The sequence below is a fragment of the Podarcis melisellensis genome (assembly GCF_964234715.1).
Source record: "Podarcis melisellensis genome assembly, chromosome: 7".
Lineage (NCBI taxonomy): Eukaryota > Metazoa > Chordata > Lepidosauria > Squamata > Lacertidae > Podarcis > Podarcis melisellensis.
This window is the reverse complement of record NC_138539.1, coordinates 6,719,304-6,742,991: the sequence shown is the minus strand read 5'-3', so window position 1 is coordinate 6,742,991 and position 23,688 is coordinate 6,719,304. Positions and strand designations below refer to the sequence as shown.

The 23,688-nt window shown below is 41.7% G+C and overlaps 1 protein-coding gene across 3 annotated transcripts in view; it reads right to left on the bottom strand.

The window, feature by feature from the left end:
* Positions 1-23,688, bottom strand: part of TRAPPC9 (trafficking protein particle complex subunit 9) — a 287,922-nt gene that overhangs the window by 227,105 nt on the left and 37,129 nt on the right. For all 3 annotated transcript variants that reach the window (XM_081918682.1, XM_081918684.1, XM_081918683.1), the window contains 5 exons: positions 21,304-21,430; positions 19,585-19,717; positions 18,344-18,507; positions 12,466-12,618; positions 3,814-3,938 (listed from right to left, as the gene is read on the bottom strand). In XM_081918682.1, the coding sequence (XP_081774808.1) occupies positions 3,814-3,938; positions 12,466-12,618; positions 18,344-18,507; positions 19,585-19,717; positions 21,304-21,430 (702 nt within the window). The remainder of the gene's footprint in view (positions 1-3,813; positions 3,939-12,465; positions 12,619-18,343; positions 18,508-19,584; positions 19,718-21,303; positions 21,431-23,688) is intronic.

Here is a 23,688-nt window from a genome sequence, read left to right as displayed (position 1 = left end):
CAAAGCTCTGTGACACAATTCATCTGTCCCTACTCTACAAAAGGCAAAAAGAATTCAGTAATCCTGAAAGAATGCAAATAGAGCCATTATACAGCTGAACAGCCAGCTCAGCCTTACAGTTATTTAACATTTCAAATTTCAAAATGCAGCTGCATACTGATGTGCACAGAAGTCTGCCAGGAATTTCACTCTGCACTTCTGATACTGCAGAAGTAGTAGCTGTAATGGAACACTTAGCACACTGAAGTTCTTTCCTCTCCATGTTGAATGGCTGGATGTCAGAAGTGAACTCAGAGAGTCTGGCCACATCTGTCCCACAAGCTCCCCATGCCTAATATATAGGACTGGGGCCTGAAGAGATTGTGGAATACATAGAAACATGCACGTATTGATAACCTCGGACAAAAACTGAAGAAGCAAATCAGCCCATTCACGCCTCACTCAACTCTCTCACAGATTAAATACCAACCAAACAACCTGGTGAATGAAATAACAAATGTTTTCAGAGAACTGTGGGTAGCCTGGAGGCGGCTGGAGGATGGATGGTGGCTAATGGATTGAGGTTGAATCCTGACAAGACAGAAGTACTGTTCTTGGGGAACAGGGGGCAGGCTGGTGTAGAGGACTCCCTGGTCCTCAATGGGGTAACTGTGCCCTGAAGGACCAGGTGCAAAGCCTGGGAGTCATTTTGGACTCACAGCTGTCCACAGAGGTGCAGCTCAATTCTGTATCCAGGGCAGCTATTTACCAGCTCCATCTGGTACTCAGGCTGAGACCCTAGTTGCCCACAGACTGTCTCGCCAGAGTGGTGCATGCTCTAGTTATCTCCCGCTTCGACTACTGCAATGCGCTCTACGTGGGGCTACCTTTGAAGGTGACCCAGAAACTACAACTAATCCAGAATGTGGCAGCTAGACTGGTGACTGGGGGCAGCCGCCGAGACCACATAACACCGGTCTTGAAAGACCTACACTGGCTCCCAGTACGCTTCGGAGCACAATTGAAAGTGTTGGTGTTGACCTTTAAAGCCCTAAACGGCCTCGGCCCAGTATACCTGAAGGAGCGTCTCCACCCCCATTGTTCTGCCTGGATGCTGAGGTCCAGCGCCGAGGGCCTTCTGGCAGTTCCCTCATTGCGAGAAGCAAAGCTACAGGGAACCAGGCAGAGGGCCTTCTTGGCAGTGACACCCGCCCTGTGGAACGCCCTCCCATCAGATGTCAAAGAGATTAACAACTACCTGACATTCAGAAGACATCTGAAGGCATCCCTGTTCAGGGAAGTTTTTAATGTGTGACATTTTAATGTATTTTTAATCTTTGTTGGAAGCCACCCAGAGTGGTTGGGGAAACCCATCCAGATGGGCGGGGTACAAATAATAAATTTATTGTTGTTGTTGTTGTTGTTGTTGTTGTTGTTGTTGTTGTTGTTATTGCAAAGTGCCCATCCTTCTACCAGTTTATTTACTAGTTCATAACTGCCCCGAGTGGCACATGACATTTCCACCAATTAGAACTGAGTCATCACAGTGTGGAACTCATGGCTTGCGCGTGCGCTCTCTCTCTTTTGGACCAAGATACCCAGTGCCCCGCCCCCTTTAAGGGCAAAGGAGAATGCTGTTGCATGTACCAAGGGAATACAATGAGTTTCTATGGACCAGCACAGTGGTGATTTCTCAGCCCAGCTCACTTTCTCTCTTCTGAAATAAGTGCCCCCTACTCACAATAGGGGAACGCGGGTGGTGCTGTGGGTTAAACCACAGAGCCTAGGACTTGCTGGTCGGCGGTTCGAATCCCCGCAACGGGGTGAGCTCCCATTGCTTGGTCCCTGCTCCTGCCAACCTAGCAGTTCGAAAGCACATCAAAGTGCTAGTAGATAAATAGGTACCACTGCGGCGAGAAGGTACCAGCATTTCCATGCGCTACTCTGGTTCACCAGAAGCGGCTTAGTCATGCTGGCCACATGACCCGGAAGCTGTACACCGGCTCCCTAGGCCAATAAAGCGAGATGAGTGTCACAACCCCAGAGTCAGTCACGACTGGACCTAATGGTCAGGGGTCCCTTTACCTTTACTCACAGTAGTGGAGGGGGGGAACATGTAGAGATTATGCACTAAACAGTGTTAATAATTCTGACAACTTACACTGATTGCTACCAACAAAGCAACCTGCTATTACTTGCAACAGTTTAAATGCATTTGTGTGTCATACTGGTTGCAAAACTAGTCTTAATTGGTTGATGGATTGTTGTTTTAATCACCAATCTGATTGTATGACTGTATGAGTTGTATGAGTGCATATTAATACAGTATGTGATAAATGTCTATGGATGCATAGCATGTATTTAAGCAGGCAGGGTGATGGTAACCATAGTGCATAGTCCAAAAATAGAATTATCATCTGTAAAAGCATTCATGCTGTGGCAGTTGACAGAATGGATATAAATATACCTATTAGCAGCTTCAACTGAATCTCTAAACAGCACTGTAGTGATAGCAGGACTCTAAAAATAGCTTGACAATGCTGCATTTGAACACTTGGCCTCAGAAGCACTCTGATGCATACACTGGGTGAATTTCAAATTTTCCCTTCATGTAGTTCAAAATGAACATCTGTGGCACATGAGAGACAGGCAATGTGACATTCTCTGACCTCTCTTCTCTGTGTCTACCCTACAAATAGCTATAGAACAATGTAAGATTATTTTTTTCAACTAGAGAAAATGTTGCACTGGCTAGAATTTTAAATAAGAGAAAGGAAAAAAAACCAGGCTCCTAAAATAAATTACAAGAGCAAACCATCTCTACATGCATCTTTTGGTGCAAATTGGATCGCACATCTGCATCAGGAGTCACCAGCTGTTATATACATCTCACGACCCACAGCTACAGTTGGATCATGGCCTCAAGATGACCACAGTTAGCTGGATGAAAAACAAACCTTTCCATTTCTTCCAAATAAGCAAAGCACATTTCTTAATTCCCCCCACAAATGCCTGTTCTATGTCCACATTTATATCTAGCAGAAACTGAATGTGCAGCCGCAAATTCCACATACTTCCATACTCCCCCCCCCCCCACTTCAAAATCGCATGTTACAAAAGGGGTTATTTCATCGACTGGCCTGCAAATGTCTTATTTTGAATGGAGCAGAGAACCACAATAGACGCATCTGATAAAGTGGACTGTAGTCCATGAAAGCAGTCACTTTCTGGCTTTTAATGTGCCACAAGACTTTTCCCCAAGTCTAGCAAGTTATAGCTATGAATAAAGATCACAGTCGCCTGCTAGGCTGATAGCAGCCACAACATACAAGAGGCACTTGGTATCAGATTTCCTATACACATTTTGGTTAAATTACTTCTAATTAGGGTGTTGGGAATATAATTCCAGAGAAATCAATTGTGCTTATTTCTCCTTTACAGGATGGAAAAAACAAAGTGAGCTTTGTTTTAGAACCTTCACACAATGGGTCGGGTTTTACTATTTTAGGCAGAAGAACACAAAAGCAAGTTATGACTTGTACTTTATTGAACTGGTTAATTAGCACACTTAAATTGGAAAAGAAAGAAGTAAAATTAGATGTTTTACTGGATCAGTTAGTATTGCAAACCTTTAGAGCTTCTACTGTCAAAGTAGCAAAACAACAACAATCCCAATATTATTGCAATATTTTACAAAACCATTTATTTGTCTGATATACTAGTTTGCTTTTCCCCAACAAAATTGTCACCGTACACAATGCCTTACCTATCTCTTCCAGCACCAAACATTCAACGCAGCCAGGCAAATCAATTTTTGTGATAGCGTTCGCTTACCTTTACATGACTGAAGTCACCAACTTTGCTGGTTTCTGGTGGATTTATAGGTTTGTTCTCGACTCGTGGTTTTATCACTTGTCGAAAAGGACTGGAAAGCGGAAGACCACTTACGCTAATTCCATCTAAAAAGCGGGGGAGAGAACATTATCATTCCTACTTTCAAACTCAGAGGCACTTAAAAAGAAATATCAGTAGGCGACCAGATCTTTGACAAGCACCTGTGTCCACTAGGTAATAAACCCAAATCACTCAAGATTCAAAATAGTTTTTTCGATGCACTGAAATTTCAAGGTAAATTTCATCATGACTGTGGGAATTGACAGTTCTAACTAGCGCTGCGCAAATTCTGCCATGCTCTTCCTGGTCAGACCCAGAAGCAGACTGATTTGGCTTTTTGTTTTAAATCGATTCCAAAGTCAATCTATGAGGCTTGGGGGAAAAAGAACTCCTCCTCCTCCTTGGAAGTTCCCCTGTTCCCTTTACTTACCTGCAAGCAGGGGTGGCATTTGAGAACAGAGGAGAGATATTATATACCCTATAAAGAAGGCTATTACTAGAAGTAAGGCTGGCCCTATGCCTCTTTCATTATACAGCTACCACAAGCAAAGCAAGTGCAAGTCTTTCCGGCCCCCTTATTAATGCCACTATGCCATCCTGCATCCTCTGACAATCTGATATCAACGAAGGCAACATGCCTTCATCCAAACTGCTTATTAACACAATATTTTCAGCAAACATTCACTGGAACAAAGCCTTCCAAAATCTCTTTAATAATACTTGCTTAACATTAAATAATGGATAACGTGAATATTATGTATTCAATACTGCAAGAGTTAATTAAAATTTAGAGTCAGTAGACCTTTATCATTAGGTCTTAATAAATTTCAAAGTTATTTTTGTCAGATTTGTGGGCACCGACAAAACTCATTACTGTAACTTCTAAATAAGTTATGTACACAGCACATCTATTGCATTATTTAAAATGTTACTTTTATGAGATTCTGTGCAATACAACTTTTCAATTACACACAGGGGAATGCTGAAAAACGAGGTTTCTGCTTTGCCCCTATGCTTCCTTATCTGACTGAGATGCACAAGCATGCTGTTGCATGGGGGGAATGGAGGGGACATCAGGATGGGAGCTGAACACAGCCCTCCAGACCTCTCTGTCTGACTCCTGGACTTCTCATTAGGCCACACTCCTCAGCTACCCTACGCCACACCACCCCCAAATTCAGTTACATGCACACATCATCACTGCATCCTTCAATGGTGAGAATGCCTCTTGCTTGCCTAGATGGATTATGGAAAGAGGGGTGTGCATGTGTACGAGCCTCTGACTTCACATGACTGCAATGTAGTCTACTGTACTGTACAACAGCAGGAGTTACATCTGTAGCTCCCAACTTTTTTGCCTGTTTCTACCACTGTTGTGCCCACCCCTCGCAAAGTTGTCAGAAGGGGAATACAACCCATGGGCTTAAAAAAAACCCCGTTCCTACCCCTGCTGGTGCGTAAGAATAGCTTCTCAACTTACCATCAGTGTGGTTTTAAAGATTTCTAGGAAATACCTGGGACTTCCGGAGGCGGCGCAAAACGGCAATGGCGGTCCTCTTTACTCAGTGAAGAGGGGCTCCGCGAAAAAGGGTCGTCCGCTACGGCGAAGCGGAGACCCATTCAGATAAACCGCAGGCAGAGCGAGCCTGTGGCCGTGGGACTCGGCGGGTGCCAGAAGCCCCCCCAGAAGCGAGGAAGGGACCTCGTAAGAGGCTCCGGATCGTGAACGGGGGAGCGGCGCTGTGAGTTCATCGCTCTTTTCGCGGAAGTGAAGCCGCGCTGCTGTTGCTGATGAGCGCCGACCTTTCTTCTTGAAAAACATCGAAATTGGCTGCAATCTACTCGTGAGTAAGGGGTACCAAAGAACTGATTAAGGATTAATTTAAATTTGTCTATTTCGGCTGAAAACGGGAGGCGAGTAACAGGAAGTCCGCCTTCCGGTCCTGCTAATCAGAGCAAAGCAAAAGAACCCGATGCGGGCTGAAGCGCTAAAAAGAGACTTTGAAAGAAGTAAGAAGGGGCATTAATAGACTGTGTGTTTCTAGAAATTGAAAAGAGTGAAGAAGTAAATTTTTTGGTTCATTGAGTTAGAGAATCCTCCTCCTACTGTGAAGAGATGTGGAATTGAAGGGGATAACCGAGTTATTGGACTGCCAGTGTTGTAAAGGAGTACTGTCAGGCTGCTGAAACTTTTTTTTTTAACATAAACTGTTGCATTGATGGATACACTATCGCTTTAATACTGTCATTGAAACCTCTCCGTTACCTTGTGGCACTAATCTGAAACAGAACTTTCTGAAAGCCTCCTTTCTGAACTTGGGGACTTCAGTTGAAATAGGAGCTTTGATGGTGGAAAAGAAACTTTCTTTCCTATGAAAACCCCCCCTAGTGGATTTGCGGAGGCATTGAGGTCTGGGAACTGTATCCTATTGGGATTTTTTGTGGTTTAATTGTTTATACTCTGGGCTTGCCTTTCTCATGGATTGAAAGACTATTTGACCTTGAACAGCAGCTGGGGAATGAGTGGCCCAGCGAAAACAAGAGCAGCTAAAGCTAAGGAAGCTTTAGCTGAGGAAGCTAAAGAAAAGAAAAAAGATAAGAGAGCTGGACAGCTTGTCCAAACAACCTTGATTCATCATCGTAGATCCTCGGTGCCAACTGTGCTGACGGCGCAGGAGGAAGAAGTTGAAACGCCTGCTACAGAAGAAATGGCAGCTGGAGGAACTGATCCAGTCTTGAAACAAATTTTGGAACAACTGGCACTTCTGAATAAGAAGGTGGACGATCAGTCATCTAAAATTGATAGAGCCACATCTACTATCAGCAAGTTAACAGATCAGGTTTCGCAGCACACTCAGGCTATTGAGAAACTGCAAGGAGCTACGGCGGAGAACTACAAACTAGCTGCGGAAGCCAATCAAAAAGCTGAGCAAGCGTGCAAGAAGGTGGAAGAGATCAAAGGGGAAGTAAGACCTTTGAAAAGACAGGTAGGAGAACAGCAAGCCTACCTGTCAATGGTGGAACTGAAAAGTAAGGAATGTAATCTTAGGCTGAGGGCTGTCCCAGAGTTGGAACAGGGCAACCTAGAGAAATTTTTGACGGAGTTGTTTTCTAAATTTTGGGGGGTTGAAGAAGATAAAGATTTCAGGATTGTGACGGCCTTCAGACTGGGAAGATCGGTTAAGAAAGATAAGTCCAGAGACTGTTTGGTTTGTTTGAGAACAAGAGAGGAAAGAGACAAGATATTAGGCCAACATTTTAAAAAATCCCTGGAAGTTGAAGGCAAAAGGGCAGAAATTTATAGAGACATTCCTAAATATTTGTTGGACCTTAGAGCCACATACACAGACTTGGCCAAATTGTTAAGATACAACGCAATCCCTTATAGGTGGGAATTTCCTCAAGGTTTGTCATTCACCTATAGAGGAAAGAAGGTAAGAATTAAAACACCAGAAGACCACCAGAAGTTCCTACACGACAACGAGGAGGACCTCCAAAAGAGAGCTGCAGATTCCTGGCCTCCACCACCGGGATTACCACCAGGATCCATACCATCTGGAGGCGGCCCGGCACCACAGCTTCCGGAAAAGGACGACAAATTAGATACCCAACTGTGATACCCAAGAAGTAGGCCGGGATGTCTCTACAGCTTCTTAGTTGGAATATAAATGGCGGGAATTCTCCAGAAAAACGCAGAAAAGTATTTCATATTTTGAAAAAAGAACAATTGGACATTATTTGCCTGCAAGAAACGCATGTGACAAGACTCCACAGAAAAGTGTTAATCAATAAAAGGTTAGGCCAAGAATTTATTTCATCGGATAAAGTTAAGAAAAGAGGAGTGGTGATTTATGCAAAGGAGAACTTGTCCCCAAAATTTGTATTTAAAGATGAACAGGGCAGAATTTTGGCAATTGAAATCCAGACACAAGGAGAAAAGTTTTTAATTCTAGGAATCTACGCCCCAAATGATGGAAAATCGGAATTTTTTAAGAAGCTGCACGAGATTATGCTGGACTATTTGGACTATAACAACATTATCATGTTGGGAGATATGAACGGTGTCGCCTCAGTGAATATGGATAAGTCACAAAGTGCTAATATAACGAAAGATGGCAGACTACCAAAAACCTTTTTGGAAATGACTGACAATTTGGATTTGATTGACATATGGAGGATCAAGAACCCTCTAGGGAAAGAAGGAACTTTTTTTTCTGAGGCCCATATGACATGGACGCGAATCGACCAAATATGGATAACTAGAGGGCTGGCACCTAAGACCAGAAAAGTGGAAATCTGCCCAAAAACCTGCTCCGACCACAACGCCTTGAGAATGGAATTGAGATTAAATACAACCGGATCGTTCAGATGGAGAATGAATGACGCTTTGTTAAGAGATCAGGAGATTGTTAAGAAGGCCCAAAAAGTTTTAAAGGACTATTTTGAAATAAACTTAAAGACAAATGTGGAAAAAAGAATAATCTGGGACGCAAGCAAAGCAGTTATAAGAGGGTTTCTAATACAACAGAACACGATTAAAAAAAGACTCTGGAATGAAAAGAAGGAGAAGATCTTGGAGAAAATAAGAGAAGGAGAGAGAAAACTGAGATCCAGGCCTAAATCAAAGGAAGTATTGAGAGAAGTGAAGTTTTTCCAGGCACAATATTCGAAACTGATAAATCAAGAGGTGGAATGGAAAATTAAACAAATGAAACAAAGATCCTTTGAATCTGCTAACAAATGTGGAAAATTGTTGGCTTGGCAGTTGAAAAAGAGACAAAAACTTAACACAGTTACAAATCTAGAGATTGAAGGGAGAATGGTTCAGAAACCCGACGAAATTAGAAAGTCCTTCCAGAGATATTTCAAAGAACTTTATTTTCAAAGGCCACAAAAAAGCTCAGAGGTGGACCAATTTGTTATAACTAATGGATTACAAAAAATACCCCAGGAAATGAGAGCAATCCTGAACTGTAATATTACAACTCAAGAAATTGAATGCGCCATTCAGAACCTTCAATTGGGCAAATCTCCGGGACCTGATGGGCTTACTTCCAAATATTATAAGGTACTGAAGGATTCATTGATACAACCATTGCTGGAAGTTTGCAACCAGATTATGGAGGGGAGGAAGGCACCGGAAACGTGGAAAGAAGCTTTCATCACGTTGATCCCAAAACTAGAATCTGAAAAAACTCAACTTAAAAACTACCGTCCTATCTCACTCCTAAATGTGGATTACAAAATTTTTGCAGACATTTTGGCAAGTAGGTTTAAGAAAGTCTTAAATGAAGTGATTCATAAGGACCAAGCAGGCTTTCTCCCTGGTAGGCATTTATTTGACAACACAAGAAACATCATTGACATTTTGGAGTTTTTACAGATTAATTCAAACACAAGAGCGGTGTTGATTTTTATTGATGCGGAGAAGGCCTTTGACAACATTTCTTGGCTGTTTATGAAGAAAAATTTGGAAAGGATGGGAGTAGGGCGGGGGTTTGAAAATGGAATAGAAGCAATTTATTCAGAACAAAAAGCTAAATTGATAGTAAACAACGTGGTGACAGAGGAGTTCAAAATTGAAAAAGGGACACGACAGGGGTGCCCTCTATCTCCTCTGTTGTTTATTTCAGTCCTGGAGGTGCTATTGAACATGATTAGAAATGACCGGTTGACACAGGGAATTGTGGTCGGAGAGAAACAATATAAACTGAAAGCTTTTGCAGATGACTTGGTATTAACATTACAGGAGCCAGCCTCTAGTACTAAAAGAGCGTTAGAATTAATTTCTGACTTTGGTCGGGTGGCGGGATTCAAGCTGAATAAACAAAAAACTAAAGTTTTAGCAAAAAACTTGACAACTACTGAAATAGAGGAGTTCAGAAAAGAAACAGAACTAAATGTGGTCAAAAAAGTAAAGTACCTAGGGGTCCATTTGACCTCCAAAAATTTGAATTTATTTAAGGACAACTATGAGAAATGTTGGTCAGAGATCAAAAGAGATCTGGAAATATGGTCAAGATTAAAACTTTCCTTGCTGGGCAGAATAGCTGCTATAAAGATGAATGTATTGCCGAAAATGCTATTTTTGTTTCAGGCCCTCCAGATCGTGGATAAGGTGGAATGTTTTGGAAAATGGCAGAGGGATTTATCTAAATTTGTCTGGCAGGGCAAAAAGCCCCGAATAAAGTTTAAAATACTAACAGATGCGAAAGAAAGAGGGGGGTTTGCCCTGCCGGACTTGAGGTTATATTATGAAGCTGCAGCCCTCTGCTGGTTGAAGGATTGGATTTTATTGGAGAACACCGATGTCCTTGACCTGGAGGGATTTGATAATGCTTTTGGGTGGCATGCATATTTGTGGTATGACAAGGTTAAAGTTCATAAATTGTTCAAAAACCATATTGTCAGAAGGGCAATTTTCATGGTCTGGTCAAAATATAAAGACTTATTGGAGAGTAAAACTCCGAGGTGGCTCTCACCGATGGAGGCCAAAGCACGTAAAAGACTCAATATGGAGGCCCACTGGCCTAAATATTGGGAAATAATTGAAAAAATTGGAGATAAATGGAGGTTACAGAGTATGGAAAAGTTAAAAAACAAGGTGCGAGATTGGCTGCATTATGCTCAAATCCAGGAAGTTTTTAAAGCAGACAAAAAAGTGGGTTTTCAGGAGGAAAAATCGAAACTAGAAACAGAGTTGCTTGAGCCAAAATCTAAGCTAATTTCGAGAATGTATAACTTGCTGCTTAAATGGAACACACAGGATGAGATTGTCAAATCCTCTATGATAAAGTGGGCACAGGACTTGGGGCATAACATTATGTTTGAAGACTGGGAAAGGTTATGGAACACCGGAATGAAATTCACGGCATGTACTGCCTTGAAGGAAAACATTATGAAAATGATATACCGGTGGTACATGACCCCAGTCAAGCTTGCAAAGATATATCACCTGTCCGATAATAAATGTTGGAAATGTAAGGAAGAGGAAGGGACATTTTTACACCTCTGGTGGACCTGCCCGAAAGTGAAGGCCTTCTGGGAAATGATACATAATGAACTAAAAAAGGTGCTGAGATTCACCTTACCTAAGAAACCGGAGGCCTTCCTTCTGGGCATGGTAGACCAGAGGATGGTCAAGAAAGATAGAACTTTCTTTATGTATGCTACTACAGCAGCGAGGATTTTGTTGGCAAAGCACTGGAAGACACAAAATCTACCCACATTGGAAGAATGGCAGACGCAGCTGATGGACTATATGGAGTTGGCTAAAATGACTGGCAGAATTCGAGACTCGGGAGAAGAAGAAACGGAGGAAGTTTGGGAAAATTTTAAGGACTATTTGAAAAAGCATTATAAGTTGTATGAATGTTAAAAAATGCTCCTTTCTAGGAAGGTATAGCTTCAGTATCGGCAAATTTCTGAATTGATAAATAAGACACTATAAGACAGAAGTGAGATAATGAAATATTTTTATTGTGTGGAAATTAAAAATTAATGCAATTGTACTGAAATGTTTACATCAGATAACACGATAAAATGGAAGATATATTGTTATGTATAAAATAAGTTAACAAATTGCTGAGGTTTTGGTTACACAGGGAATGCAGTGCTCGGGAGATGGGGGGAGTCCATTGGATCTATGGAAGTATGTATTTGAAAGTGGAAATTTGTTTATTAAAAACCTAATAAAATATTTATAAAAAAAAAAAAAAAGATTTCTAGGAAATACCTGATGGATCGCCATATGAATGGTCTCTTTCCCAATTCCAACAAGGGTTGAACCAAGATGTGGGGAAAGACACACTTGTACACACAAGTTCTGGGCTTGCAATAGAATGGATTGAACCCATAATGTAGGGGAAAACATTCACTAGCAACTTTCCACTAGGCACTGAGAAAGGATACAGGTGAATTTACTCGACTTGAGTAATTCAACTCTAAAGTTGTTTAAATTATCATGTATGATATTATGAAAATATTGTGCTCTTATTATTCTTGGTATTACTCTGTCCCAGATCCCAAGGCCATACTTTAATTAAAAACACTACAGTGGTACCCCAGGTTACAGACTCCGCTAACCCAGAAATAGTGCTTCAGGTTAAGAACTTTGCTTCAGGATGAGAACAGAAATCGGGCTCCGGCGGCGCAGCAGCAGCAGGAGGCCCCATTAGTTAAAGTGGTGCTTCAGGTTAAGAACAGTTTCAAGTTAAGTACAGACCTATGGAACGAATTAAGTACTTAACCTGAGGTACCACTGTATTCAGATTACATATCAAGCTTACCAGATCTGACCACATGCTGATTCTCAATTACCACTGCACGAAGGGATATGGTAAGATTATATATAAGCGCTACTGGGAAAGCTTGGTGAACTTTGCCTCTATCCAAACACAGCTTTGGAGTGATTTTAAAGACATGTAGTCAACTAGATCAGCTGCTGGTTCCATTACAGCCAGGGTGATATTTGCCATTAAGGTTGCAAAGTAAGAGATGTCACACCCTACAGCTTTGAAATATCCCTAACTAAGCCAAAATACTTACCAACCCCCCCCCCCACTGCATACCAAAAAAGAATCCAAAACTCACCATCATTAAGATCTTGCAGGAGGTTTTCCTGGCAGGAGAAGTCAAGCTTTACTTTAATGTACACAATAAATGTAGCAATGTGTCCTGGTTTTAGAGGAAACTGAGAGAGCGTGTCTTCCAGATTCCAGCTCAGAAAGTCACCAAACAGCTTTCCTATAAAAATAATAACAACATACAGAAGTTATGTGTAGACAAACACAATAAGTCCACTGGATCAAACTATAAAATACCCAGTGTTCAGTATGGCTCCTCCTGAATATGCAGAATTTTTTTTTCAAAAACAAAAAAATGATTTTTGTCCACGTTTATGGAAAAAGTGACTAGTAAATATAACAACAACAACAACATCACCACTTGGCCCAGAATTCTCAATTCTCAATTATATTTGGAGCTGATCTATTAGAAAACTGCCAGGTTTGCAGGGTATGGAGGAAGCAGAATGCCTAGAAAATAACTCCCCTGAATGTCAGGTTATTTACTACCTGTTAAGTGCAATATGAAAGGGACGTGGGTGGCGCTGTGGGTTAAAACACAGAACCTAGGACCTGCCGATCAGAAGCTCAGCAGTTTGAATCCCCGCAACGGGGTGAGCTCCTGTTGCTCGGTCCTTGCTCCTGCCAACCTAGCAGTATGAAAGCACATCAAAGTGCAAGTAGATAAATAGGTACCACTGCAGCGGGAAGGTAAACAGCGTTTCTGTGCGCTGCTCTGGTTTGCCAGAAGCGGCTTAGTCATGCTGGCCACATGACCCGGAAGCGGTACAATGGCTCCCTTGGCCAATAAAGCGAGATGAGCGCCGCAACCCCAGATTCGGCCACGACTGGATCTAATGGTCAGGGGTCCCTTTACCTTTAAGTGCAATATGGGGGGGGGGACACAAAACTAGAAAAAGTTCGGTATATAACTGCGTGCTCTGAATACAAGAAAACAGGGCAAGAAAAGTAGCATATGGGTTGCAAGAGTAATTGCTGGGGTTTTGTTGGCACCTGCCTGTCTTGAGAGACAACGAGTTGCACCTCTGGGCGTGAAGTCAAACCACTGGAGAATCTCAGCACCTGCTACGGATGCGGAGACTGGTAACTTGGTCTTTTTGCTAGGATAGCAGCATCAAAGCTATCTCTCTGGAGGCATACAAGGTGCCATCCAACTGCCTTTGGGACTCCACTCCAGATTTGGGTAGTGTTTACTCCTTTTCTTCTCCCAAAGATGTCCCGCACGCCAGCGGGTAGTTACAGGGGTAGGTGAATTATTATTGATTCAATTTATATCCTCCCCTTGCTCCCGAAAAGGCCCAGGGCAGCAGTATTAGAATTTGATAATGGCAGAAATAGATTTACATTAGTTAGATTAAAAGGCTATGCCTATTAATTTATTTCAATCATTTATTTTTATGATGAGAGCACAAAAGCAGATTCTAAATATTTGCAGCATGTATCATTGCTGAGAACTAAGAGATCACCAGAATTTGCAGGCTTGTGCAAAGAGTTATATTTTTTAAAGGCCCCAAACATTGTTGCACTTGTTCGGATCACTGTTTGCCCGAGTGCTTCGAAGTAACTAAATTATTAAAATACATATTTTTAATCTAAAACTTGCACAGTTAACTATTTTTCCTGTAGCAGTCAGCCGGAGATGCATTATTCATTACAACAGTACTGCCAACTATTGCCTTTATTATCAGAAACATAATAACGAATATTTTTTTCCATTCCAGTAAAAGTTCATTTAAGATGCAAGCACATCAAAAGAATGGCCACTTTCTGACATCTTATTTTTAGTAGCCAATTTTAAGTTCTTTCTATCAAGGTGGTGTAGTATCTTCAGATCCACTGTCCAATGTTGCAAATGTTGTCTTCAAGCAAAGCTCATTGTGACTTCCTTACTTATCAAGTCCCCCTGAAGTTAATGGAACTTATTTGAAGGTGTGCTGCGCTGGCTCGCCAGATGCAGCTTGTCACGCTGGCCACGTGACCCGGAAGTGTCTGCGGACAGCGCTGGTTCCCGGCCTATAGAGTGAGATGAGCGCACAACCCTAGAGTCTGTCAAGACTGGCCCGTACGGGCAGGGGTACCTTTACCTTTACTTTACCTATTTGAAGATGATATGGACAGGTTTGCAACTCAAGTCCAATTGGGAGCAACTTCACTTAGTCTTAACTTTTTTTCTACTGATTTCAATGGGGCTTTGTTCATTACTAACTAAAGCAGGCTCAGAGTTGTTTAAATTTTCTCCCCTTAACATAATGTTGTTGTTGTTTAGTCATTTAGTCGTGTCCAACTCTTCGTGACCCCATGGACCAGAGCACGCCAGGCACTTCTGTCTTCCACTGCCTCCCACAGTTTAGTCAGACTCATCTTTGTAGCTTCGAGAACACTGTCCCACCATCTCGTCCTCTGTCGTCCCCTTCTCCTTGTGCGCTCAATCTTTGCCAGCATCAGGGTCTTTTCCAGGGAGTCTTCCCTTCTCATGAGGTGGCCAAAGTATTGGAGCCTCAGCTTCACAATTTGTCCTTCCAGTGAGCACTCAGGGCTAATTTCCTTAAGAATGGATATGTTTACCTTTACATAATAAGTAAAGGTAAAAAGGTAAAGGACCCCTGGATGGTTAAGTCCAGTCAAAAGCGACTATGAGGTTGCGGTGCTCATCTTGCTTTCAGGCCAAGGGAGCCGGCATTTGTCCACAGACAGTTTTCCGGATCATGTGGCCAGCATGACTAAACCGCTACTGGTGCACAGAGGACCATGACAAGTGCCAGAGCGCATGGAAATGCCGTTTTCCTTCCCGCTGCAGCAGTACCTATTTATCTACTTGCACTGGCGTGCTTTTGAACTGCTAGGTTGGCAGGAGCAGGGACAGAGAAACGGGAGCTCATCCCGTCGCGGGGATTCGAACCGCCAACCTTCCGATCAGCAAGCCCAAGAGGTACATCAACTGTGAAAATATTTTACTGCTTATTAATCCATTGTCAGGAAGGTATGTATTTTCCATGCATCTCAATAGTCAAAATCCTATGATCAAAACCTGGCATCGTATGCTATGGTTTAAAGATAAAGGTAAAGGGACCCCTGACAGTTAAGTGCAGTTGCGAACGACTCTGGGGAGCCAGCATTTGTCCACAGACAGTTTTTCTGGGTCATGTGGCCAGTGTGATGGCCTGGGAATCCGATTCAGAGGCTGAACCGGAGGAATCCCAGCCTGCACAGGAGTCCCCGCCTCCAGGGCCGGCTGAACTGGGGCAGGGCCTTGATTCTGAAGCGCCTGCACCTGTGCCAGATCCTCAGGACCCCGCTTCGCCCGAGGACTGTCTGCCGACCCTCAACTCAGGTCCTGGACCTCGCCCCATGGTAACCTCCCCCCTGGACCAGCACAGCCAGCATGACTAAGCCGCTTCTGGCAAAACCAGAGCAGTGCATGGAAATGCCGTTTACCTTCCCGCCGGAGCAGTACCTCTTTATCTACTTGCACTGGCGTGCTTTCGAACTGCTAGGTTGGCAGAAGCTGGGACAGAGAAACGGGAGCTCACCCCGTCGCAGGGATTCAAACCGACAACCTTCCAATCGGCAAGCCCAAGGCTCAGTGGTTTAGACCACAGCGCCACCCGCATCCCCTTAATGCCATGGTTTAAAGTTAGCTTAATATCCTGGCTTGTTTGTAAACTATTGAACAGGTTTTTTTGGATCGCATATCATCTGATGCTCTGATTAAGAGCTGAATCCTGGCTCATTCAGGCCCTCACACCAAGGGAGGGATGAAGCAGCTGCCAAGGCACCTGCACAGAGCTTCTGCATATCCTGGCTTACTGAGCAAGGAACTAATCATGCAAACCAGGCCAATGTGATTTCCACAGGAAATTAGGTACACGTTTGGTGGACTACATCCTCAGTTCACATGCCTCTTAATTTTTTGCATATCTTATAGAAGAATCATAATTTAGTAGCTATTCAAACATTCAAATGTGTATGTGCATCCCAGTGATTTTTAAAATACTTCCCGGTGAAGCTTTCTTCCCTAGTAGTCTGTTAAAAGACTGCAGCTTAAAGAGAGCTTGTAAGAAGTCAGTGAGGAATGCATAAGCTCAATAAACTGCTTCTTGATCGAAATAGTCATGGAAAATAAAAATTTAAAAAAGAAGAAATAGTCATGGAAACACGAGTTTAGAAGCTGGTCGTTTCTAAACAGTGCTGAATGCTTTTTTTTACCTTTTACTTTGGTGCAATGTCATAAAACACTTATCTTGCAAAATCTGCCTGTATGCTATCAAGTCCAATTAAAGGTGTTAAGACTAACATAAAAATCCCCAAACATCTTGGGCCCTAGGGAGGTGGCTTTTCCATTTCCTCCTGCTAGTCTTCTTTGTTGAGACACTGATAAATGCAATGGAATCATTATGAATTATATATGTTTTAACTGTATTATATTTATTGCTTTTGTTATTACCAATGTGCATTTTTATGAAAACCCCTTTGAAGTCTGCTCGACAGAAAGCACCATATAATAATCTGCAATATTTAATTAAATAAGGTTTTGGGCTTACAGAAAATACTTCCCTTTTTAAATCCGATGCACATTAAACCCTGTATCAAAAAATAGTCAACAACTATTATTGTTTATCTTTTTGATATTTATCAGTAATCAGAAGGACAATTAGAAGGTCCGTATCGTTAAAGCCATGGTTTTCCCAGTAGTGATGTATGTAAGCGAGAGCTGGACCATAAAGAAGGCTGATCGCCGAAGAATTGATGCTTTTGAATTATGGTGCTGGAGGAGACTCTTGAGAGTCCCATGGACTGCAAGAAGATCCAACCTCTCCATTCTGAAGGAAATAGCCCTGAGTGCTCACTGGAAGGACAGATCCTGAAGCTGAGGCTCCAAGACTTTGGCCACCTCATGAGAAGGGAAGACTCCCTGGAAAAGACCCTGATGTTGGGAAAGATTGAGGGCCCAAGGAGAAGGGGACGACAGAGGACGAGATGGTTGAACAGTGTTCTCGAAGCTACAAACATGAGCCTGTCCAAACTGCGGGAGGCAGTGGAAGACAGGAGTGCCTGGCGTGCTCTGGTCCATGGGGTCACGAAGTGTCGGACACGACTAAACGACTAAACAACAACAACAACAGAAGGACATCAGCATTAATAAAATCTGAAAATACTTTCAAAGATTGTTCCTTTCCAGAATCCTTGTTGGTACAAAACAAAAACTGAATCCAGCGAAACAATTTTAGGTTTATTCTTTGTTAAAGTATAAGGTGTTGCTCCTGCCACCAGAAAGAGCTGCGTATTATATAGATGCCCAAGATGCTCTGGGTATCAAGCAGAACACTTGGAGAGGTGAGGATTCTCACCTAAGTCTTATGGAGGAAGCATATACAGTACCATCCATCCAGTCCCTTCATCAATCATAACTGCCTTTCTCAAAATAGATGCTTAACTTATAACACATAACTTATGAAAAGCCATCACCAGAATTTTATTGTTGCCAATTTCCTCCTCATCCCTTTCTTCCTTGTGTACTGTATGCAGGTATCTTTGATGAAGTTAGTTGGAGGTCTAGCAGCGCCCAGCCTGTCGCTTATTTATTTAAATCCCAGCTTTCTTCCATCTTGTACATTCCTCTTCAATTAGGCTTTTGGCTGAATAACATTCTAGGTCCTTTCAAATGTTTTTGCGGGAGGTGGGTTGTTATTCGTCTGTTTTGTATTTGTTCTTGTTTTTATTATGGGCTTTACGTTTTGGTTTTGGTTTTTTAATGCTGGAAACTGCCCTGAAATCTTCAGTTGAAGTTATACAAATTTAATATAATAATGATAAGAAGCAGCAGCCAGTGGGCATGGCTGTGCTGAACTCAGAAACCTTTAGGCATCAATAATAATTGCATATACCTTTTGTGTTGATCATTTTTGATGTGACCTCCAGCTTCTCCAAAGGCTCTGTTCCAATATTTTCCAGCTTAATGGTGAGTTGCTGCGTCTCTCCATTGTAGAGCTGGACAGACACATTGGTGGCTATTTCATCTCCTGAGGAAGGCTGTAGCATGTGAGCAGACCTTCAAGAATGGCATGAAAATACAAGTGAAAAACACATGCAACATTGATAAACATATGAAAATTACATTATCTACCTTTATGATTTTATTGTTAATTTTTGTCCTGCCCTTTCTCCAAAGACACGGGTAGCGCTGTGGGTTAAACCACAGAGCCTAGGACTTGCCAATCACAAAGTCGGCAGTTCGAATCCCCGCAACGGGGTGAGCTCCCGTTGCTCGGTCCCTGCTCCTGCCAACCTAGCAGTTCGAAAGCACGTCAAAGTGCAAGTAGATAAATAGGTACCGCTCCGGCGGGAAGGTAAACGGCATTTCCATGCGCTGCTCTGGTTTGCCAGAAGCGGCTTAGTCATGCTGGCCACATGATCCGGAAGCTGTACGCCGGCTCCCTCAGCTAATAAAGCGAGATGAGCACCACAACCCCAGAGTCGGCCACGACTAGACCTAATGGTCAGGGGTCCCTTTACCTTTATGATTTTTTGTCCTGCCCTTTCTCCAAAGAGCCTGGGGCAGTATACCTCCTTTTCCCCAGTCACATTTTATCCCCACAACAACCCTATTAAAGATATATTAGAGGTGAGGAGCAAGGTCATCCAGTGCATATCTCGGCTGAGCTGAAATTTGAACCCAGATCTTCCCAATCCTGGTCCGATACTGACCACTACACTATGCTGGCACAGCTTATTTACTCCTCCCCTTTACGTGTGACATATAAAGATCTGACTGCATGTGCTAATGCACAGGTGATAATGGTCATTGTGGAGAATTCTACTTTGGCTTTCCAAGAAGAATCTAAAGCCTGGGAATTGGTGAGTTAATTCTCCTTGGAGTGCAAGCTATTGAAAGGTAACACTGAAGCCATTGCTGCCCTTGCTGGTGAATAAAATAGTAATCCTCAAGCTAATATCTTTCAGGATAAATTTCTGTCCTTACTTGCAGTATAATAAAATGCCTGATGTTTTCACTAATACAAACACATAAATTTGAATGGGAACACAATATAATGTTATGTGGTTCTTTGGAGAGTGGACGATTCCCCTAGTTCCTAACGACTTGAAAATGATCATTCAGGTTTCTTACCTCGGTAATGAAGTACTAATTTGCAATCTAGGTAAAGCTGGAATGACTTCCACTGTGCAACCGTTGGTCTTTATTCCTGGTAACTTATCCAGAAGACAGTCACTGAAGACCCCAAAAACTGAAGTGTGATAACCTGCCATCAACAGAGACCGAATCAGGAATTTATTGTCAAGTCATGGATGGAAACCCCACTGTAGTTGAAGATGTCAGAAACTTGATATATATGGAATATACTGAAACATTTAGTGACCTTGGTACTAGTGACTCATTTGGGCCCTCCTTACTAGCCAATTATGATATACAGTAGTTAGCGATTATCTATGAAGAGCTATTTAGGACAGTGTTTTTCAACCTTTTTTGGCCAAAGGCACACTTGTTTCATGAAAAAAATCACGAGGCACACCACCATTAGAAAATGTTAAAAAATTTAACTCTGTGCCTATATTGACTATATATAAAGTAATTCTCTTGAATAGGAATCAAATAAACACAAAGAAAGTATTTTATAATTACTTTATTATGAAATAGTAAGTAAACAAAAATATGAAAAATTATAAAATACTTTATTTTAAAATCTTTCAAATTTTTCAATTTTTCCCACGGCACACCAGGCAACATCTCACGGCAGGAACAGTGGTTGAAAAACATTGATTTAGGAAATGTCCAGGAGCCAATAATCCTCAAAAAATAACTAACATTGGTTGGTGGGTGGTGGTTGTCTTGGGAATGGGATGGGGGCTAAAGGGTCAGTAAATTTTAATCCTGTTTAGTATTCACACTGTGAGACAAAGTCTAAAAAATATGTATCCGTCCATTTCCTATTCATTTCACTCTTGCATGTTTTCACTCATAAATCGGTTACTTCCCATTTCTGCATTAAGCTATCATTTCTTTAAAAATAAGTATTTAAATTATTACATATTTTCCTTGCAAAAATGCACTCTTCTAAAAACACATATTTCTAAAAACCTTTCTTTTTCAAAACACACTGGGGGGGGGGGGGACTTCACCAAAACATTTGTAAGTGCAAACATTTATGGATAGCTAACTTCTGAATCACACTTTCGTGTGGGAAATGGGGATCGGGTCAGTTCATTTTGGGATTCACGAAAATCAAATTCCACAAATATCCCTACTAGAAACAAGAGAATCTTGCCAATTTGCCAAATTATGTTTTAGGCGAACTGTTTTAGAATTTACCTTGGACTACCCCAGGATCTCTGCTGCCCCTTTTCTCCCATATACAGTAATCTACAATTCAACAAACACCATCCGTCTCTGAGATGTTCAGCTACATTAGAGAGATTCTTTTTGATACCAGACTCCTGACTCATTTACTGGAAAGCACATTAATTATAAGCAATTTAAAGATAAGCCTCTTGTTTTCTCATTTCTATGTACAGTTAGTAGGCAATTAGGTGAGCTCAATATTTTCTTTTTAGAATCGATTGATACAATCTAGACTTCGTTTATGAAATCTGTAGCCCACCCTTCATCTCAAACGGCAGCAACTATATGCAGTTTTAACAATAGGGTAATAAGTAGACACAGCGAGATAGACTGCTTCTATTTCCTGTGTGCCTGGGCAGAATTACAGTAAGCAAAAGGGATCACTCACTTCCACACAAAAAAGGGCAGAGGATTAGAACAGCCTTGCCATTTAGAAAATCGACAACTTCTGACGCATGAATGGAATATAAAAGCAACAACAGTTTTTACCATTGATAGTGATCTGGCCTGCAGACTGTGGGACACCAACAAGTGTTACTGGATAGAGGCCGGATTCTGCTGGTAAAGAGAGAGCTGCAGGGAGGGATTCAAACTCCACTCCACTTGTCAGAAGGCCCTGGAGGAGGTGGAAAGCATATATATATAACAGACACACATAAGTAGTCTATTCAACTTGCATCAAAGAGAGTATGAATGCTGTCTGCTAGTGCTTATTTATACTGCTTTACTATTTATACTGCTTTACTGTTTTTGCCACTCTTTTAAGGAAGAAATAGTGGGATATAAATGATTTTAAATAAAATGTGTCTGCAGTGAAAATGGGGCTTTAAATTAAGCAAGCCATGCATCTGATCCAATACACTATTGGAAACTGATGTTCACAAATATTAAACCAGCTTGCAAAGGTTTTTGGTGCTTAACTTTTAGCACTGTGTTTACTGTAATGCTCAGACTGCTTATTATTATACAGTGGTACCTCGGGTTAAGAACTTAATTAGTTCTGGAGATCCGTTCTTAACCTGAAACTGTTCTTAACCTGAAGCACCACTTTAGCGAATGGGGCCTCCCGCTGCCGCTGCACCGCCACCACGATTTCTGTTCTCATCCTGAAGCAAAGTTCTTAACCCGAGGTACTGTTTCTGGGTTAGCGGAGTCTGTAACCTGAAGCGTCTGTAACCCAAGGTACCACTGTATTTCATCTGCTGCATTTAATATTGCAATTTTATTATTTTATTGTACATTGTATTAAGTACATTTGTCGAAACAGAACAAACTATATTGTGTGCGAAACATTTCTAATTTTGTGTCCCCTCCAACTCTATCAGAATCATTAAAGAATTGTAATCTGCTGTGATAGCCCCCGTAGCCTGAGTCACTGGCTCTTAACATTACTGTCGGTTTTGCATTGAGATTATCAACTGTACACAGTAATTACATAGGCTTCATACTGTATATGCAATACCATAATGGTAAATCTAACTGCAATGGAGATTTCCTTGCAAAGCAACCCCGAAATAAGTAAGCATTACATAATATTATGTAAGTTAAATGTCTGACAACTGAAATAGCTAAGTTCCAGCTCCTAACCAGAAGAAAAAGCCAACATAATTGCCTTTCCTTTCTTCTTAGGACTTATTACCAGTGAATTGTCTCTGTGAATTGAAAAAGTCCCAATGGTCAGAATAATATACCACCATCTGCTGGAGCAAAGGACATTTGGTTGGTTAGATTCACGAGCAAGTGGGTCAAAGAATCACTCTAATGCGATCTCAACTGACACGGCAGTTAGCTGAATTAACTGCAGAGAGTGTCTGAGGAGACACAGTATTATTCAGCTCAACAAATGACAACAGCCAATAGCCATTTCACTCAACACAGATTGCAGGCTATCTGGGTGCATTAACATGAATCAAAACTGTAGAACTCTGTCATCTACTTCCAAAGTGACAAAGTGCATTGAGGCAAATCCCTAACAGAGGACAGAGGCCTTCACTGTTGTGTGTATGAAAGAGTTATGCAGGCTGAAGGCAGCAAACCTGAAACATGTTTTTGAACTTTTAAGGTGTGTCCCACAACGACCAAGGCTTTGCAATGAAGATTGATTTTTTTTTAAGTAACAAAATAACACACACACATAAAAATAGATATTGCGTATCACTAAAATCTTATTCAAACTCACAGCCAAAAGCCTTTTAGAACATGAGCTTTATCCTCCTCATAAGGCTAAGAGAGAGGGACTATGCTGTGGTATGTACTAGGTGCTGCTTTTGCACTTAAACATTATATATTGTTGTTGTTGTTGTTTAGTTGTTTAGTCGTGTCCGACTCTTCGTGACCCCATGGACCAGAGCAAGCCAGGCACTCCTGTCTTCCACTGCCTCCCGCATTTGTTTTAAAAAAAAGATGATATATCGAAGTCTCTAATTTATATTTATCTTTTTTAAAAATTTGGTGTGTTTAGTATCATTCTGCAAATCTATGTAATATTTCATAGCATACAAGCCTCTGGTATATAAAATAGTTGATTAATTTTAGCATTAACCATGTCTGATTGAAAACACCAATTTCATAATGGAAAAAGTCCCACCCCCACTTCTGATATATTTTCCTTGCAGTGATGAAATGACTGTACAGGGCTTGCTTCTTTAAAAAGGTTAATTGGGGGGGGGGGGGAGGAATCAGAGATTTATAAAATTATGAACTATGTGAAGAATTCATTTTAAGCTTTTTTTCCCCCTTTCCCTGAACACAAGCACTTGAGCGCATCCATTGAAATTGATGGGCAGGTCATTCAGGATAGACAAAGGGAAATGATTCTTGAAATCAATAATTAACATGTGGAATTGGTGGTCACAAGATGTGGGGATGGTAACT